Source organism: Mustela nivalis, assembly GCF_964662115.1.
Source record: "Mustela nivalis genome assembly, chromosome: 11".
NCBI classification, from domain to species: Eukaryota; Metazoa; Chordata; class Mammalia; order Carnivora; family Mustelidae; genus Mustela; species Mustela nivalis.
The window spans coordinates 89,345,214-89,367,039 of record NC_139030.1 but is presented as its reverse complement, the minus strand read 5'-3'; the positions used below and the strand labels follow the sequence as shown (position 1 = coordinate 89,367,039).

Below are 21,826 nucleotides of genomic sequence, written 5' to 3'. Positions count from 1 at the left end.
ATATTCACAAAGCAGGTTCAAAAGAAATCAAGACAGGTGGAATAAATGGTAAATCTTTTCTATAAAAATCTCTTAGGTGAATCACCAAAACCATCTCACATTGCTTATTTATCCTCAACTCACTCATAATTTTAATATGGTTCCTGGGTTTCATTCCTTAGCAAGTCAAAAGAAAAAAAAATTAGATAGGGTGAAGTATTAATGGAAATAGGTAAGTGGGGATATCAGGGGGCTCAGTTAGTTAAGCGGCTGCCTGGGACTGAGCCCCACATCAGGCTCCCTGCTCAGTGGGGACTCTGCTTCTCCTTCTCCCTGTGACCCTTCCCCTGCTCGCTGGCTCTCTTCAAATAAATCAGTAAAATCTTTAAAAAAAAATTTTTTTTTAAAAGGAAATAGAAAAGTAGCTTTAAATTAGCAGCTGCCAAGGGAAGAAGCTACAAAATGCAGGCATTAAAAAGCAACCAGGTGACATTGTGGACAAGCTGACGACCCTCTGGCTTTAATGGAACCTTCCCCTGCTCGCTGGCTCTCTTCAAATAAATCAGTAAAATCTTTAAAAAAAAATTTTTTTAAAAAGGAAATAGAAAAGTAGCTTTAAATTAGCAGCTGCCAAGGGAAGAAGCTACAAAATGCAGGCATTAAAAAGCAACCAGGTGACACTGTGGACAAGCTGATGACCGTCTGGCTTTAATGGAACCATGAAGGAATCACTGTGTAGTCAATGACCCTCCTAATGATGATTCCAAACTATCAAGGTTACATTGTACTCAGACAATTTATTTAAGGTGGTAAAGTATCTAATATAGTTAAGAAATATTTCTATCCAAAATGAACTACAATGTGTTAAGTGTTCCAAAAGATAAGCTTTTGTTAGCTCAAAGGTCTCCTCCCGGGTCTTACGGAGTCTTACTCTTCCATAGCCCAGAATAAAAGTAAACTACTTCTATAAGAAGATACACAAATACAGAAACACAAATAACTTTAATGATTTATAGTCAAGAAAAGGGAAGCTTGAATCTGTGATTGAAAAAATGCAAACAGTTACAAGCATACCTACACAGAAATTATAAGGTTCAAGAGCTTAACATCAACCAACTGCTGTCAAAATAAATATTTAAAGAAACACAAAATAAAACCGCTTAATTGTGGGGGACAACAGGGAGGGGGAACATAAAAGGAAATGAATGGAGACCAGGCAGCAACTCCCAAAGTTATTTTACAAACAGGAGTCCACATCAGAGGAACAGACACAAACCTGTCTAGGAATGTGACCGATGAGACAACAGACAGTGACCAGAAGTCAGTTATATATCAAAAATGGCAACCGAAATCCGGAGAGCCCTGAATTATTTAATCCAGACATTATCTAACCCCTCGGATTTGCTTGGCGCTCTGGTGTTCATCATTCTCCATTAGAATGAAATGTGGGACAAACACATTAGTGGTTGGAGGGGGCTGCAGAACTAATCCACCCACGAGGGTTAGGGTCCACAGTGTATCAGTGCATTTATATAATGTGTTTCTTGATATGGAAACGTGACATGTTAAAGAAGGAACTACAGTTAAGATTTATTTTGAAATAATCAGCAGAATCTCAAACTTGGAAGTAAATGAATCTCACTGTGTTCCTTCACTTCAGATTCTCATCGGGTACTTCACAAATCTCCAGCCTCAGGGACCTAACGTGGCAGGTCCCACAGTGTCTCCCTTCCCATGTTTCAGAAGTATATTCAGTTTCCAGGAAGACTTATTAAAGAATTCTTCTTACAAATATTTTTAAGTGAGCTCATTTATCTTGTCAATTCATGCACAGACGCGGACACTCCAATCAGAATAACCTCCCCAGGACTCCCCGGCTCGGGCGCGCCTCCTATTCTGCAGCCCTGCCAGCCATGGGATGAGGAGCCCTTCCTACTCCTGCGTTTAGACTTATTCTGATAGCCTTTTGTACCACCTGGACAAAATCTGTTCTCATCAGATAATCCCCAATTTCTGCCTCCACAGCAATCTAAAAATGGAAAATAAAAAGCTTCACAAAAGAAGAAATTAAGACCTTCCAAAACAATTATTTTAGCAATATGTAGTGAGGTCTACCAGCAAAAGGACTGGCCCCTAATTTAATTAACATCTGATCGACAATTTACTAGTCTGGTGAGACCTAAGGAATACTGATACTAAAATGTGTTAGAGAAAATGCTCTACGTATATATACATATACTGTAGATAATAAACACAGTCATAAATTGATAATTAACTGTAAGCAAGTATATACAATAAAAATAGGTACCACGAGTCCAATGTTGATTTTCACCACCAAGGAAAAATGCTATGGTTTAAATCATGATTTCTTGATGACTACATGAGATAAAAAGGGATAAAAACGTAGGAACTAAAATCCACGTAAATTTTAAGAAACTAAACACAACATAAGATGAAGACAACTGTAGATAGAAGAATTTAACACCTATGGTGGTACATTCAGACCAGGTACTCTACTACAATAAAGCCAGAATCAGTTATTTGACAATATTCTTTGTTTACTAAGGATGGCAAATACTTTTGCTCATGGCAAGCGTGGACTGTTTTCATCAAAGAACATATTAAAAGGCTGAGATAGTAACGATACTGCTTGTATTTTAACCAATAGTTCTGGTACTCTCTCATTAATCTTTGATAGCTGATTATTTGAATAAAAAGACATGATGAATCAAAACATACACCAGTTTTAAAAAGAAAAATCCTTCAAAGCAATCTCAGCATCTAAATGGTAAACACAGAACGAATTCCAATTCTGGCATGGTAGGTTTTGTTTTCTTTCGTTTGTTTAATTTAAGGAAAAAGTATGTATGAACGAGTCTACCGATTTATAAAAACGTGAATGATCAAAACAGTGCAATGGCTGGGTTCTCGCACCATGTGAGTTCAATCTGAAACATTCATCTGGTACAATATTCAGCTGTCAAGAGGGAGCAGCTCAAAGGACATCACACAATCGATAAACCAGCTGGAAGGAGCCATCCAGACTTTGCCCTGCCGAACCCTCTCTGGGCGATGATTAGACAAATCTTCGTAGATGATATACTGTGTGCAGAAGCGCTGATCGGAGTCCGGTCTCGCATGATACGCAACCGTATTGATGGTCTGAGTCACGTCACTGTCTGGCTTGGGCTTTCTACTGAGGACCTGGCCCCCAGCTGCGGCGACAAGCTTAATAAGGTTGTCCTTTGGATGGTGTTTGAAGGTTCCCCCAAAATAGAAGTAGCATCCATCAAACAGCTTTGGCAACTGAAATAACATGAAAAGGCTCGTTAAAAGCAGATCAAAATATTTTAAAACACTGCATATGAATGAGGAAAATAAAGATAAATAGTCATGAGCTGTTAAGAAGCTGCAGGATCAACTGTATTTCAAGTACAGTATTTAGGTCAAGAAAAGTACTTATGTATTTATAGGTTTCCTTGTTATAATTTTTCTCCTAAAACTCAGTCATCATTTCAGGAACTTTATACTCCTCAGATTTTAGGTGTTAGGGGGAGTGTGTATGTTTCTGATCCACACACACGTTTTAAAAAGCAAACAGAAACTGTTCATCGAACTTTACAGAATGTTATCACATTTGGGGGGACTCAAAGCCCACAAACTCCTAGGGGATCTGAAATGTGCTTCAGGGATACACAGCTATAGTTAATAAAATTATACGCGTAACATCATTTCTGTGGCTGTTGCCCCAGTTCTGTCCATACTTGCTCAGGTCCCTACATGTGACCAACCTCGAGTTTCGAGGACAGCCCTGGTGGGCACGTGGTCTCCAAGGTTCCAGATACATCTTCCCTGGGGTCCAATATACTATGAAGGCATGGTCAGGCATCCAATTAGCTATGAGATACACCACAACTGCCTTTTATGAAAAGTTTTCTTTGTCCTTTCTAATATATATACACACACAGGATAATGGAATATTATCCATTAAAACTGCGATACGTGACAATACACACATATGGAAACTAAACCCAAGCAGCAGCCGTAAGTCCTCTTTCAAGTTACTCTCTGTATCTGAGACTTACCTCAGATTCGGAAAGGCTTATGGGAAGGTTCAAGATGCCAACAATCCATTAACAGAATGAAATTATCACCTTCTGGATTCTACTGCTCATTGTGATCATCTCTCAGAATCAAGTGCTTGAAACAAGCACAATTAAAATTTTAATCAGTCACCTGTACTTGCTGAAAGGGCAAGAGACATTTTTCCTGATGGCGATACTATTAAGTTACAATAAGACCAACGAAAGTAGTATCAAAACACAAATACCAGCTGCTCCTTGTTGAGCCTGCTTCGCTGTGGTCCTTCAGGAATCTCGTATTTTTCCTCCCGTTCACATGCTTTTCTCTGGAGACATGTTTTCACCCCTAACAAAAAACAAGGATAAAAGCAAAGTAAGTATCAAGTGAGTATTTGTTTCTCACTGAAACAAGTAAATGACCTAGGCGATTTATTGTAACTATTGTTCTGAAACAGAAAAAGAAACCTTACTTATGCTAAAACAAAATGGTAATAAAAATGGTTTTCCATATTAATATAAGAAATCTTTCCTTCAGAGAACTGAGCAATGAAGTGCACTGAACACTAATTTTAGTTTCTCTTCTGAAAACCTAAATCAATATGCTATTTCACATGCAACCATAAAAATCTAAATTTTTATTTATAGCAATGACAAGAAGGAGGGTGCATCAAAAGTCCCTCATATAGTCCAGCCCACAATGATTTAAACTTGAGGGCTGATCTGCTGCGCTGCTCGTTTCCAGAGTCCTAGGTCTAACCTTCTGTTAGTCTCTAAAGTGAGCTGACAAAAGGAAAAGTGTTTCCGCCCACAGCACCTAGCTCAGACGGCCACCCAGCAGAGACTCAAGAGTGCTTGTTAAATGTTAAGCAAAGCTTGGGACACGCTTGGAATTTGACAGGTACACAGCTGAAGTCTCCAGTCTAGAGATGACTTGGTGAATATTTCAAATGCTTTAGAGCTGCTTCAATAGAGATGTTCCAAGATACTGCTTAATATATAAAAGTCGCGAGATTTTAACTGTATTCTCCATCTCTCCAGAAGCAGAGCTTTGTCAAGAGACTCAATTTATTTATTCTTAACTTGGGACTGTTAACGCATACTCAAATTCAACACTCCAACTTGGGATAGCTATAATTCCTTATCATGTGATTCTTAATTTGTTAATTTTGCTTATGTTTTAGTATCCCTTTCCTCCAATGTTTTTAATACAAAAACCGTATTTAGCCAAGTTTGTTATGCTGAACTTCAGAATCTTATTATTCTAACTTATCATAAACACAATTGTTCTGTAAAAATTGCTGGGTTTCTACATGTAATAAAAACTGCATCTTAAAAATACAATTTTTAGGGGCGCCTGGGTGGCTCAGTGGGTTAAGCCTCTGCCTTCGGCTCAGGTCATGATCTCAGGGTCCTGGGATCGAGTCCTGCATTGGGCTCTCTCCTCAGCAGGAAGCCTGCTTCCCTTCCTCTCTCTCTGCCTGCCTCTCTGCCTACTTGTGATCTCTCTCTGTCAAATAAAATCTTTAAAAAAATATATATATATATACATATATATATATATAAAATTTTTAGTAACTGCCCACTGTATAAAAAACTGTCTTTCTAATGGATCTCATATTAAAATATATACTGTATACTGAAAATGAGTCTCACTATTTTTGAGTAGGTCTAAGTATCATACCAGACACAATGCCAGTGTGCGTACATTGCATCATATGCTGTTTCTAATATTTAAAACCAAACTAAAAAAATTAGCAGTCCAGCTCAGTCATGGACTTACCTTAAACTCATTATTTTACATGTAAATTCTTATTTTTACTTTTTATCACTTAAGCATGTAGTCCCCTTCCTAAATCTCCTTTCCTAACGACACTCGCAGAGCATTCATACCAGTATCTTTAGATGAATGAACATGACAGCATATAAAGCCAAGGACTGAATACTCCTGTAACTACTGTAACAAATGAAGAGCAAATGTCTTAATCACAGAAATAAATGGGCTGGGCTTATGCTTGCTGCTTATCCATTTTACAAATTCATTTGGTTAATTATTTAAAAAAATAATTAAAAAACCATATTTAAAAAAATCCTGGCGATATGCTGCTATTAGCTTCAGTCACCAGATACAGGAACGAGAGAAGTGTAGGATCTGACAGTCACAGTTAGGGCAGCAGTTCCATGGGAAGACGCCAGTGCTTCTACTGCGTAACTGCCTCAAGTCATAAAATTTACAGCTTTATAGCAGTTGTTCAATAAATTTCTATAGAGTAAGAAAGAAAAATCCGGTGCTCTAATTAGTGCGTTGAATTAAGAATACATTCTTCTGACATTCTCTTATTCTAAGCAACAATCTGCCAACTCTGTCTGTGCTAATTCATTATCAAGAAGAAAGAAAATAAAGCATTTTTCCTTCTGAAAATTAAGGAACAGTGTGTAGGTCTTTAAAAACATGCTTGAATGGTGACTAAGTGTTCTGTTAGTTGCTGTCATAGCATAGAAAACATCAAGAATTTTTTGAAGCTTTAGGAGTGACCTCATCTACTCCAAGGGTTGTAATTTCAGTGCCCACAAAGGTAAAACGTGTTATGTAAACATATAAGGAACACGATTTCCAGGGCCAGGAAATCATGGCGACTGTAACCAATAGGAAAATGAACCTCATACATAAAGACACAAAACATAAGGAAAAAAAAAGACACAAAACGAAAATGGTTTACTGGACTGAGCTGTCCACCTAAATTGTATTTACTTTGGCCCTTAGACTACCAATCTGAAATGCCCGATGCTTCATCATCTAATCAATCTCTTCATTTCAGATAAGAAACTTAAATCTTTTTTTTTTTTAAGATTCTATTTATTTATTTGAGAGAGCAAAAGCAGGAGCGGGGGAGGGGCCGAAGGAGAAGGAGAAGCAGACTCGGTGGACCCTAAGCAGGGAGCCTGATCTGCGACTCGATCCCAGGACCCCAGGATGGTGACTTGAACTAAAGGCAGACGCTTAACCAAATGAGCCTCCTTGGTGCCCTGAAACTCAAGTGTTAAGAGATCTAGTCAGTTTTCTCAGTGACACAACTAAGAACAAAAACTCAGATATCTTCAACTCGTAGATCAGTTTTTTAGTCTTTATTCTTCTTTAATCTTTTTTCTTTATTTTATTAAAAAATAAAGCATCTAAGGAAATGTCAGGTATTCTCTAGTCAGATTTAACATATTATACCTCTCTTACAATAAGTCCCATAACCATTCAATAGACAACTAAATAGAAGGATCTTCATTTTTAAGAGATTAACAAAAAAGTGTACCAAATGGCAAGAACTGGCGAATGCCGTGGGAGAGGAGGTGTGGGAATAACATGCATTTGGCTTTGTCTTAGTGAATCATTAAGTTTATTGCTACTCTTTCTCAACACTTACTTATTGACATTTATGATAATTACATATCAATTCATAACAATTTTCTAGTGAACCTCTTTTGAGATAAACTACCTTGATCTAAACAAGTTAAAGAAAAAAAAAAGAAGAAGAAAAGGATAAGATTCTTTCTTTCTTTCTTTTTAAGATTTATTTATTTGACAGAAACAGCAAGAGAGGGAATACAAGCGGGGGGAGTGGTAGAGAGAGAGGCAGGCTTCCCACAGAGCAGAGAGCCCAATAGGGGGCTGGATCCCAGGACCTGTGGTGAGAATCTGAGGCCAAGGCAGAGGCTTAAGCGCTGAGCCACCCAGGCGCCCTGAGGAAAATAGAATGCTTTAAAATAAACTTGCAACAATTTAAATGTGATACGTTAACATCATCAATGGACTTGAAAGAATCTACCTGCCAAAACATTACCAAATTAACAAGTCGAGATAATGGATGGTATTTTAATATTTTATTTACTCAACAGAAGTTAAACTGTAGCAAGAAAGTTCTTAAATCTATCTTCCATGTTAAACAGAATATCAGAACTTTCATAATATTCATTGACATAAAGTAATCCAAAGTAAACATACACTTATAATCCTTAGTCTCTATATATATATCAATTTTTAAATAGGCCATTTTCCACCAATTAAAAGATACTTCTTAAAACTTAACCAAAAATGTTTTATTTGTAATATTTATTTACTAAAGTTGGTATTATTCCATCATCAGACACTAAAACAGCTTAGCAGAAAGATGGATACTTTTTCTCTCTTTTGAAGAAGTCCAAAGCATATGCAAGACCGCTTACTGGCTTTTCAGCTAATAATTTCCAAACCAAAATGACTTTAAATGAACATGCTATGTTATTTATGTAAACACAGATTTCTACATATGCCAGAATGATACATACATTAAAATGTGTGGAGCCACTATCCTTGTAAAAAAGTTCATATCCTTTCTTCCTTTTCACATGTTCCATTATGTTTTGAGATTTTGACGGATGCTATCACTTTGCAGAAATATAGGAATGAATTACCTCTTTTATTAAAATTCAGACATTCTTTTAGCCCACACATATTCCTGATCATGTCTACCACTTCAGGTAAGCTTTCCTTTGGCCCTGATTTATTACTTTTTTATATACAGGTAAGGAGCCCAATTCCCAAAGTACTGCTTAACTCCAAGTCATTAAAAGTAGCTCTGGCTACCTTAGCAAAGCCTGGAATTTTTGCAAACTAATGCAGCTTATGAATACTGGGCTACAATAATTTTTTAAAAAGAAGCTTGTACTACACAGAAAGGTATTCCTTTATCTTAAATCTCTAGTAACCACTCTTACCTCCTACACCTTGTAATAGCACATATATCAAAAAATGTGTATTTTCTTGAACTGATGATGTTTATGAATCTATACTAATCTTAACCACTTTTTTCTACTTTTAGAAGGGAAAATATAGTTTTAAATCATGGAAATGGGAAGGAGTAGGAAAACTGGTTCCTAAATCCAGTTACATACAAATGACTATAAAATACAATGAAGATGGAATAAAGCTTTAAAACGAAAATCTATTAAATGTCCAAAGTGGGAAACTAAACTTCTATGGAAGGTCACAGAATCTACTCACTTTTGTCAAAACCTAGAGCAGTAAATAAACCCCTATTTTAAAAAACTGCTATTTTTCTGAAGCCACTGGCTATCCATAATTGAAATAGCACTGAAAATCAAAATTAAATATCACTCTCAGCCAACACCTAAGTCCCAAATAAATAAAAATAAAGAATCAAATATCATTCTATGTCAAAATCAAAAGTCCTAACAAATATATCATTGATCCAAACCGGGTATTTATGAAGCTCAAAGTAACAGCGTATTAGTAAAAAAGACATTGAGAAATTCCCCCTCTGATTCTATTAAAAATGAATATCCAAGCTGTACAAAGAAAATAATTTATTTTTTAAGTGCTTTTCTATTGGACTTTTTAGGGAAAGAAGCTATGATATCACTAAACTTTAGAAAAAAGAAAATCATCACAGGAAAACTTTCAGAACAGTGACAAAAACAAGGGAAAAACAACTTACACTCTCCCTGAAATTTCTGAAAACCTGGCACTGGTACAAGAAATAAGCCCAATATTATGAAATGCCACAGTATAGAGTGCAAAGACAATGAAATGAAGGATGAAAATATAAAATAAAAGCTAAATGTATCACTCATGCCATCATAAACTTCTAGACTAGGGATATCAGAAAATGCTATCACAGTTCATTAAACTTTGTAATTCTATATAAATACCATTAACAAGTGGTTATTTCTGGCTACTTTTTAAGCTAGTATTCCAATTACAGACATATTTATATATAATATATTTCTTCATAGGACAGTATGCTGAATTCATTTTACTCAATGCATATTGAAAAGCAGATCAAATTCTACCACAAAAAATATATTACATGCTGTATTGGGGTGGCTGGGTAGCTCAGTCGGTTGAGTGTTTGACTCCTGACTGGCTCAAGTCATGGTCTCAGGGCTATGATCTCAAGGTTGTAAGATCAAATCCTGCCTCAGGCTCTGCACTCAGCCAGGGTCTGCTTGAGATTCTCTCCCTCACCCTCTGCCCTTTCCCCTACTCACACAAACTCTCTCTAAAATAAATAAATATATTTAAGTATATAAATATATATTACAGGCTGTATCACAAGATTTTATTAGGCAAAATTTGGGTATCGATTCTAAAACCTCATATTATGAATAATGCCAATATCCCTTTTATTTTTTTAAAGATTTTATATATTTATTTATTTATTTGAGAGAAAGAGAGCATGAGCGAGCATATATAAGCAGGGGGAAAAGCACAGGGAGAAGGAGAAGCAGACTCCCCACTGAGCAGGGAGCCCAATGTGGGGCCCGATCTCAGGACCCTGAGATCATGACCTGAGCTGATGGCAGCTGCTTACCTGACTGAGCCTCCCAGGTGCCCCCAAATAATCCGCTTTTTTAGAGTTGTGGTTCAAGACTAAACTTCTTTCCTTTTTTTTTTAAACGCCCCAAATTTTTCCTTAATATAATAATTTAAAAACTCGTATTTGGTGTTCTTTAGTCATACATTTAAATTTTAAGTATGTATATCAGAATTTCTGTTTTGACTGGTAGAACAATCATCACAACAAAACATACCTGCTAGGTCTACAGAACTATACCCAAAAGATTGGGTGTATCTGACTACAGCAAAGCACATACACAAGTGCTAATTCCCATATAAAGACTGAAGTCCTTAGCCAGCCAATTCATCTTTGGAAAGTTGGAAAAGAAGACAAACTTTCTAAATATCATGACAGCTTGAGAAGCTGAGTTTCTTCCTAGAGCACCTGGATTTCATTTAAAAGACACATGGGGTGTTTTCGTTTTTGTTTTTGTTTTTCAGAGAGAGAGAAAGAGCAAGCGGGGGGAGGGGTTAGGAGCAGGGGTGAGAGAGAATCTCAACTCCACCCTGGGCACAGGGCCTGACACATGAGCAGGAGCTCAGTCTCACAACCCAGGTGAAATCAAGTCAGATGCTTAACTGACTGAGACCCGAGGCACCCCAGACACACATCGTTTTTTAAAAAATGTCACGAAACAGGCCTCTGCTTATCAATCCACCCGTGTTTTGTCTTAACTGTCCTTTGCCTGTATGCATTCACTCATTTAGATAACGTTAAAAGTGAAGAGATAATTGTTTTATGCTTTTTAAAAATTTCAACAACCCTGTTTTTTATAATACTTTTTGTCTTAATAATTATCACATAAAAATATGAAGTTTTTCAGAGAATATAATTTAAACATTTCTTAATTATTTCCGATTTAAGGTTATCCCCCGTATGTCCTGCTATCGGGAATAACAATGAAAATAACTTTTTTCTTTCTTCTGTATTTCTTGCTTAGGACAAATCCTCAGAAGTGGGACTATTAGATCAAAAGATTTTTTTTTTTAGTAATTCCTACAGAATCTTTTGTGAAGGATTTCAGTAAACATGAAGTTGCCTATCAATTTTAGTTGATAGAAATGCTTTAGTATATTTATTTTCTTAAAAATTCACAAACTCTAAGTAGAACTAAATAGATTCTATTCTATTTTATTGAATAAAATTTAAAGAAATATATTTAAGTATAAGTCTGTTAACCTAAATATGAGGTTATTTATAATATGAGAGGATAAGGATTGTCTTAGGTTCCGTCCTCCTCAACTAAAACAGAAACAAAAAAAAACCCATCCTATTTGGCACTTCCTCACCTCAAAGACACCAGTCCAGAGTAAAATGTTTGGCACATTCCCATGGCAATGCCCTCCACTGCTAAGGACTTTCAAAACTTCTCCAGCAGCTAAACTTAGAGGAGAATGGGAAAGAGGGAGATATTATTAAAGAAAAGATGACAGCCATCTGCTCTCCTCTTCACATTGAGATGAGAAGTGAAGAGGCAGAATTAAAAAAAAAAAAAAGAAAGGTCAGGCTAGAGGAAATTTTGAAAGCAGTGTACTAAGAGGAAAGGTCAATAGAAGCTATGTCCTCTTTTTGAAGGTTAGTTTACATGTTTAGGATGTAGTTCCATCGTATTCACACTCTAGAAGGTGAATAAAAATCACTTATTCATGTATCTTCTATTTTTTCATTCTAATCATGTCTTTAATTACCCAGATTCACCCTTGTACGATGATGGTTCTAAGTTGCATGTGACAAATTAGCACCAGAACCAGGACTTAAGCAGGAGCTCAGCTTTACATTTAATCTTAAAGGCACTTTCCTATCTGTTATCTCCCATTTCTGTAGAATATGTATAAAATAAGATGAAACAAATGGCTGGCACAACAGTATAGGTAGAGCCTTGTCTCAGAATCTCCACTGGTCTATCCACTAACTGCGACACTGTAATATACTCTTCACATATAATGTGGGAAAATAAGAGACAGTAACCAATTAAGACAAAACATGGTCAAACAGAGAATTTCCAATAGCTAAACTTAGAGAACTTAGAGAACTGTTAATTTGTTTAAATTCATTTGATTTGTTACATTATTTTGGTAATTATCTTCAGAGAAAAGTTTAGATAGAATTTCATCTTCAACCTACTTGGCTTATGGAACGTCCCATGAAAAGATAATACTGAAGTTTCCATATAGTTAAACAAGTCAGGATTTTGTCTACTGGCAAGCTAACTGCTATCTTCAACCACAAGACCTACTTTTAATAAATCCTAAATCTTTACAATTAATTTTGAAAGCTTTGGTCCATCTCATGTTTCTTCAATACACATTATTTGTTTCAGAAAGTTCTGAATAAATCTGAACATTAAAAAAAAAATCAGGGCGCCTGGGTGGCTCAGTTGGTTAAGCAACTGCCTTCAGCTCAGGTCATGATCCCAGCGTTCTGGGATCGAGTCCCACATCCGGCTCCTTTGCTCAGCAGGGAGCCTGCTTCTCCCTCTGCCTCTGCCTGCCATTCTGTCTGCCTGTGCTTGCTCTCTCTCCCTCCCTCTCTGATAAACAAACAAACAAATAAATAAATAAAGAATCAAACTGACGTGTCTGATACAAAAACAAAAACAACAAAGTGAGAAATATATATTAGGACAGAAAGTATTTGCAGTTTCTTGTCTTCTCTTGATAAACCCAGTGACTATTTACAGTAATTGTCCCAAACCCTGACCCTACTTCTCTCTGGATTCTTTGTTAGAAAGTACAAGAATATGAACTTTTAAAGAGATCTCATACGACAAGAGCACTGGGTGGCTCAGTGGGTTAAGCATCTGTCTTTAGCTCAGGTCATGTTCAAAGGGTCCTGGGATGAAACCATGTGAGGCTCCTGCTCAGCAGGGAACCTGCTTCTCCCTCTCCCTCTGCCTCTGCCTGCTGCTCTGCCTGCTTTTACCCCCCCCCCATCTGTGTGTCTAATAAATAAGTAAATAAATCTTTTAAAAAATAAAAAATTTTTAAAATTAAAAGAAAAAAAGAGATTCCACACATCCTGGAGGGTGTTATTCACCACTGAGAGCATCCCCAAATAGCACACTACTGAGTCAGCTTGAGTCCATCGTGATTCTATAAAAATGACAGGCCAAGCCATTAAAATGATAAAACTTCCATTTCCTAAAGAAGGCAGATTTTATGGAAATGAATCATGTAGCCTGTATATTTAACCAGATACAAGTTAAGCATATTCACAAGAACAAGACTTAACTGGCAATGCCTTAACATTCAAAATTTCACATGCCTTCTTTATTGTTAAGACTTTGTTATTACGAAAATCTGTTCCTTCCCATAACCACTGGCAAAGCCTCTGGAGTAGGTTCGGTGAAATAGCATCTACAGTCATAAAACCAAATGTTTTAAACACTGAGACCTAGTAAGACTTACCACAGATTAAAAAGGGAAAAGAAATTCAAAAGTAAGAATGAGACAGAAGGGGAAACTTTTTTTGGGGGGGGGGATATGTACATAATCAGTCAATCCGACAGCTTATCATACTCCTTGAACTGGTGGTCATAACCAGGCCAGACTAATCACAGATAGGATGATCAGAGACAAATGACAGTGCTGGTCACAGACTTAGCTGGATCTAACCCAGCAGTGGAGACGGGCATCACAAGGACAGGAGTAGTTGCATTTAAAAAGGACATGAATACCAAGTACTAAAGGGAAACTGTTCTACAAACCAAATTAATTTCAAACTAGAGATCAAATTAATAACAATTAAGATCTTGATAAATCAAGTATTTCTACCATAAAAACTTCAAAGCACAAAGCCATAACATGGAGTTTTTAAAAACTAATTCTAATCCAATCTTTGCTTCCTAAAAAGAACATTTCATTAAAAATACTGGTTATCCTTTATTAACTTTTTAATTTGGAATAATTAATCACAGGAAGATACACAGAAATGTGCAGGGAAGTCCCATGCGCCCTTCTTCTGGTGTCCAATCTAACTCCCTATATGCAGTTAGATCACAGGATCAAAACCAAGAATTTGACACGAACACAATCCACTGAGCTCCTTCAGATTTCATCAGTTATACATGCACTCTGGTCTGTGTGTGCACACAGGCATGCAGATCTGTACAGTGCAAACACATACGTAGCCCTGTACGATATAACCACCGCCAGGATCAAGATACTCACCCCCATCATCACAAGACCCCTGTGCACCCCTTTATTGCCATTATTTTCTTCTAATAATTAGTTCAAAACACAGGTATACCCACTGTCCAATTTTAGCCATTGTATGCAAAGCAGATACTTTAGCTAATGACAAATAGGAAATAACCCTGTATGAGCTTTTTCTCTGAAGTCCAAAGTGAATCCAAGGATAAGTAAAGCAAGTAAGTGAGAGCAGGGAAGGTAAAAGGCAGTTCTCAGAGTAGTGGTGCTTGACCATCAACAAGAAGCAGGTAAGGACAATACAGCTGCAGCAGAGGTGTGGGTAACAGCCGGTGTAATTGCTCCAAATCAGGTTAGTACAAGGCAGTCTAGACTTCCAACAGTTTCCAAAAATACACTGGATCAGCTAAGAAAGCATACACAGTTTTTAGAAATCATAAAGCGAGGGGTGGCTGGATGGCTCAGGAGGTTAAGCATCTGACTCCTGGTTTCAGCTCAGGTCATGATCTTAGGTGGTGAGATCGAGCCCCAGGTCAGGCTCCACACTGGGCATATAGCCTGCTTGACTCTCTCCCTCTCCCTCTATTCCTTCCCCACCCCTAAAAAAAAAAATCATAAAACAAAAGCCTTAAACTATTTCATATCATAGTAGTATATTTTAAACATGTGTTTATTAAGTTAAATATATCGTAACAATGATATGTATTGCTTAAGCTTCAAAGTCTACTATATAATACATTTATTCTTTATCAAAATAGTTCATAGTGTATAAAAAAAGACTTTAAAAAAGACTAAAAAGCATTTCTGTGGTCACATCAAGAACATCTAGATGGTACCAATAATAGAAGCTTTTTCAAAATGCAGTGACTAACCAGAGGTTAAAAAAAAAAAGGTCCTTAAATAATTATTGGCAGTAGAGTACCACACAAAATGAAATTAGTCAACTTAATTCATTCTGTCATTCTCCCAAGTCCAGTACTTACATTCAAATTTTAAGATCCAACATCCATTGAGAATCCCAAGCATACATTTTAGGGTACTTTGAACTGTATCCCCAGGAACAATGACATGAGTCACTAGAATACAAAAAAAAAAAAAAAGAGAGAGAGAGAGAGAAAGAGAGAAACAAAGATATAAACCAAAATAATTCTCCAACTATTATAATCTGTACCTCATAATCTGGATTTTCTTCAAAAGCAACAATCTTTATACTACTTTTTAAATTTAATATCATTCTCCATCCTAGCCAACAACATGAAAAATCAGATCATAAACCAAGAAACTTAAAGCCATATTAGCAAACATATTTTTCTCTTATTTTCAAACTGTAACTAAGAATTAAAGCGTTACATTGCACACAATTTATTTGTCATGAGTGAACTCAAAAGTTTGCTTTTCTGATGCAGTTCTGTCCCAAAATATGTGCAAAGCTTTAAACTTCTATTTCCTAACTAAATTGGGCCTATAAGTAGTTTATAACTATAAACACATTTTTGACATATTACAAGATTCAAAGTATACTGCCGATCCCCAATGGTTAAAACATATAAATTATCAAGGGAGGTCTACAAAGGCATTACTTATTTAAAAATTTTTTGAACCAAAAGTAAGTATATAAATCTCCTCACCTGTATTGTCAAATTCAGCACATTTTTTAGCCTTAAGAATTGCTGCAAGCTCACTGAGCATTTTTTGCTGTTCTGAAGAAAGTCCACTGCCTATAAGCACAAGAGGTCCATCCCTACGCTGACCAGTGTTCGTCTGTTAAAGGAGATACCACAGAGTTAAAAATCATTTAAAGACTAGAGAAAGATATTAAATGACTTGCACTTGATAGAAGCTTGAGACTCTGTTCTTATCTTCCTTTATCTAGTAATTCCCCACAATTTCCATCAAATTGTCACTCAGAGCCTTAATGCTCAATACATTTTATTAGTCCTTTATTTTTTCCCCAATAAAACGCTATTTGGAATAGCAATCTAAATCCAGGGCATCTTGTTTTCTTGATTCTACATCGGATCTCTGTAGGGTTTTACAACTTCATTCTGTCACTAGGAAGCCTTTTTTTTCTTAAGTAACCCAAAACACTAAAAAATATCAATTCCCTATCTCCCCTCCACTAACTTATTCCACTAAAGTTAAAACTCAGTTTGGTCTTTTTATTTTAAACTGAGATTATGTGAAAAATCAAAGAACACTAAAGCTTCTAATTGCACTGAGCTCAAAAATCACAAACAAACTCTTAACATCAAAATAGCTACCTACTAAAACCAAGAAAATTAAAAGAGACAAGGAAATACAAAAGTTAGATCAGATTCACCAACAGTAATAACTCAACATAGCTCATGAAAAGTAAAGAACCGCTCTAACAATGACCAATATTTTCACTTGAAGAGAAAGATACAGAACTTACATGAGACAACGAGAACAAAAATAAAGAGAAGACACCAGTGGGTAGAATTTGAGATTAGAAGTGAAAGATTCAGGATGCCTGGGTGGTCAGTTGGTTAAGCTGCTGCCTTCGGCTTGGGTCATGATCCCAGCATCCTGGGATCGAGTCCCACATCGGGCTCCTTGCTCAGCAGAGAGTCTGCTTCTCCCTCTGCCTGCTACTCTGAGTGCCTGTGCGCTGGCTCGTGCTCTCTCTCTCTCTCTCTGACAAATAAATAAATAAAATCTTAAAAAAAAAAAAAAAAAGTGAAAGATTCAAAGAAACAATGAGATGGATAATACCTCCACCACCAGCCAACAGGACTTAACGAATGGAATTGGAATGAGAGTTAGCCACAAGCTACCTGATACAAGACAAGTAATGACCCAGCAAAGAAGAAAAGAAAAAGCAAATCATCATCACAGTATTAGAGGACAAAAAGCCAAACATAGTACTGTAATTTTCAAATAAAAGACATAGGGCCCTCTGACATGTGTGACTTTATATGCAGAGGATTTTTCTGGATTGTCAAAAGCTCTAAAGAACACGAGTAAAACACTGAAGGTATGATCACTAGCACAGTTCAACATCTAGATTCAAGAAAATTTTGTATTTAAATATTCACTTTACATATCAGAGTAGTGATGATTCAGTCTGATGCCCTACAGTGAAACATCTAAGTTGTTTAGCTACATCTATAAACAGATCGAACTCATTCACTGAAATCTATTGATGGATTCTACTACTTATTAAGCAAGTATGTATACAAGATTTTTTTTTAAGAGATTTCTATAAAAGGTTTTTTTTAATGGCAATATTTAGCACTTAAAAGTTCAGCTTCCTGAATTACTTATTTATATAAGGTTCAAGGGGTAAAGGTTTTACTGGACAAGTTTACACACATTTACATCATATTTCTATATATGTATCTTTCCTATTCTCTAAGTTGTAAGGTGATGTAACCATGTCTAACCTAAACACTAAATATTCCTTAAGATGGAAATAGTGCGGTACACTTTACGGATCATCATCACTAAATAATAGTAAAAAATAGTAATTCAAAAATTATAGTTATAATTATACAAGGAAGTGCCACAAAAATAGCTCTAAATGCAACACATTGCTTTCTAATTTATATAACTCTACTTCAGCTAAATGAGTTCTCTGCACAAAACACAAGAGTGAAAAGATATCAATTCTAAATATAGCATATGATACTATTTCCATCAACCCCAGAAAAAGCACCAAAGTGGGTCAAGCATTTTCCTATCATAGTTTCTACATTTGAATAAAAAATAGAAACTGGCACTAATTTCTCATAGTTAAGAAATACTATTTAGAAAAAAAAAAAAGCAAACGGCCATCAAAGCTACACATTTGATTTGGAACAGGAGGTAAGGGGTGGGCAAGGAATTTGGTTAGAATAAACAAAGATCTTAGGATCACGAGGTTCAAAAGATGTTCAGAAAATATCCCATGGGTTCAGTACCTTGATTTTCTAGATATTTGTTACTATGTAAAATGACATTAAATAAACTTTTTTATAAAAAAGATTTCATTTATTTATTTGAGAGAGGGCAAGAGAGAAAGAATAAGCACAAGCAGGAGGGCAGGCAGAGAGAGAGGGGAAAGCAGGTTCCCTCCCGAACAGGGAGCCTACCAAGGGGGCTTCATCGCAGGACCCTGGGATCATGACCTGAGCTGAAGGCAGGTGTTATTAACCCACTGACTGATAGATTTCAGACACCCAGTAAGTATTTGTCAGATACGTGAACACATTTACCATCATGCCTGCATTGCTGTTTCTCTTAGAGCTGATAAACATTTCTCAATACCCATGCCATTCTCTTAAGGCCCTGAGATAAGGAGGTACATTCGAAGAAATAAAAATTCAGAGTCTTGGATCTTTTGGTATCTGCGCACTTGGCTGTGGGGATGTAAGAACGACAGAGGAAAAAATCCGATAAAATAAAATATATTTTGCCAGATTAGGGGTACGGGAAAAGAAAGGTTGGGAGGACAGGAAGGCACTTTGGCATGTAAGCTATGGCAGTACAGAGCCCTCCCTGATAAGACTACCCCAGGGTTGGATGCCCTGTGTACACCCAGCTCCTTGCAACTGTTCCTGGCAGAGAAGACAGCCAGCGTAGAGGACCTGGAATCGGAACGTGTTTGGTGGATTCAAGAAACAGTGAGGCAGCCCAACGTGGCTGAAAAAGAGGGAGTGAAAGGGAGTCTGGCAGCAGCTGAGGGAAGAAATTCCAGAAAGACACAACCCTTTCAACTTAGGACTTCCATCCATTATTTCTTCCTTAGCCAAGAACCTACCACCACGATAGTAAGGAAGGATATTCTCTGGCCATGTCCGTGTGACATGGGGAAAATATAAGTCTCTTACATTTAATAAAAACACAACGGTAACTGGACAGTCGAACCGAGAGGAGGATAACCAATTTCCTCTTCTCTGAAAGACAGCACCATTTTCACAGTCCAACAATCCCATAATGACATCCTTATTTTTGACACATTTAAAACAATTCTTCTCCAGTTTTTCATAAAAGCAACACTGACAAATGACAATTTGGTTCTTAGTTGTATGTTCTGCCAGGAGAGTCCAAGTCCAAATGAATAAAATAAATGCCAATTTATTTTGCCATATTAAGTGTGATGGGACTGAGGGGGTACTGACCTAAGATATAAGAAACTCAAGTTCTAACTGATCCATTCAAATAAAAAAAACAAACTTGCTTTTTCTTTTTTTGTAATGGCTCCTCAACCATGAGCAAATCAGACTAGGTTTCAGCGTTCTCATTTGTAAGCTAAGAAAATTAAACTGCTGATTTCTACATTCTCTTTCAGTTCATTATCAAAATGCCAGCTTGGTGCCCACTTGCAGAGCTGACATCCAGGAGGAGGAGGAGACAGAGAGGTCTCAGGGTACAAAGGTAACTGACCTGCGACAGCACCTACAGCCCTCTTCCGTACCTCGGCTCACCTCCTCATCCTCAACAATGAGATCAATCACTGTGCCACTGCCCTCACTAGACAAGACGTGCAGGGCCTCTGCGCACAGACCTCAACTCATGCCCTTCTCTCATCTTCCCCTGTCTTGTTCGTTGCAAGGTGCCCATCACACGCCTCTTGAAAACCACTTCTCTCCCTGCCCACATCACCCGACCCTTCCACAGCAGGGCTCTGACTACCACACAGCTTCACACCCCGTCGGCCAACTGCGAGCTGTCCTCTGCACTGGAACTCACCGAGACTGCCCCACTGAGTAGGGCAGTAATGTCCAAACTCCTCCTCAGGGAACCCAAAGCCTTTTACAATCTGATCCCAACCTTGCTCTTGACCTCCGGTTCCTCTCTCATACTACACCTTGTGCTCCTCTCACACTCAATCTAGTTTCTCAGATTTCAAAGGTCCTTTACACCTTCTTTTCTTTCAGCTGTTGCTTCCTTAAATGTGGACGGCCATCCCCATTTTGCACACCTGGTCCCAGTGCGGCAAGCTCACTGGATCCACGCCTCACTCCCTCCACGCTAACAGAATCCCAGTTTTTACTGATATATCCGCTCTTCAAGGACTGACCCCGTCTTCGAAGACAAGGTATATCAACACCAATTGTGTGACCAGTTCTGACCAACAATACATAAGGAAAGTCCAGTAGCAGGCTCCTGGGGAAGGTTTCAGACACTCGACACTGTCCCATCTACAACCAACAACCATGGCAATCATCCTATAACCACTGAGGGGAGATGAGCTCTCAAGCTGACGATGGTAATGCAGAAAGACAGAAAGAAATTGGGTCTCTGCAGCAACCATTTAATTGCTGAACTCACCAAGGAAAGCTCTCCTCTACTGAGATTATCTTTATACAAAATAAAACACTGCCTTGAGGCATTTGAGTAAATGTTTTGTTATCTGCAGCCAACATTCTATTAGACACCTTGCTGAAACTTTTACAAGTTTACATGCCTTCTCTGTCACCTTTTCTGTGAAGCTCTTCTGATCCCTCCTGAAGCCAGCTTCTTCTTTCTCTGTAAATCTATTGTACGTTTTTATGACTTCTATTATAAATTTACTTCAGTACATAATGAACTTTTTTCACATCTATAGTCCCCACTAAACCATAAGTTCTTAAGGAATAAGTTCTTTCCACTTTCCAGCTTATAGCTCTTTCCTAAGCTACAGACACCAACCTGTTCAACATGCTTGCAGCCTTACAGACATAAAATTGGCAGAGAATTACTGATTTCTTTCCCCACACCTGGAAACAACACCGGCATCTGCCCCACGGCTGAAGTCACACCAGCTCTATTTACCCACACTGCATACAGAATCCATCAGAAAGTGTGTTGCCATTATCTCAAAAATATACACTAAACCTCATCACTTCTCACAATCTCCACTTGTTACCTCAATCCAGAGGATAATATCCCTTCTTGTCACAGTGCATCGGGCCTCCACAATCGTCCTGGTTCTTCTGCTCTTCTCCTACCCGTCTCCTTACTACAACGCAGCCAGAGTGAACTTTCTACAACTTACATCGAATCATGTCATTCCCTTGCTTTAAATCCTTCAGTGGCCTCCATTACTCTTGGACACTGACTGACTAGTCGCCAGCAAGTATGACCTTCTCTCTAACCTTTAAGCACACCAAGCTCATCCACAGAGGGACGACAGGGAACACTATAGGGAACCCCTTTCATCCAGACAGATGTTTCCCTGGATGCCTCCTCCTCCTCATTCAAGTTTCAAATCAAACAGCTCTGTGCAGGCCCTCCCCAAGGACACAGC

General features: G+C 37.5%; 1 protein-coding gene across 1 annotated transcript in view; it reads right to left on the bottom strand.

The window, feature by feature from the left end:
• Positions 1-962: 962 nt before the first annotated feature.
• The window catches only part of BARD1 (BRCA1 associated RING domain 1), an 82,578-nt gene continuing 61,714 nt past the window's right edge, over positions 963-21,826 (bottom strand). The window contains exons 8-11 of the mRNA XM_082689109.1: positions 16,224-16,356; positions 15,579-15,671; positions 4,310-4,407; positions 963-3,285 (exon numbers count right to left, since the gene is read on the bottom strand). Coding sequence (XP_082545235.1) covers positions 2,953-3,285; positions 4,310-4,407; positions 15,579-15,671; positions 16,224-16,356 — 657 coding nt within the window. The 3' untranslated portion in view covers positions 963-2,952. The remainder of the gene's footprint in view (positions 3,286-4,309; positions 4,408-15,578; positions 15,672-16,223; positions 16,357-21,826) is intronic.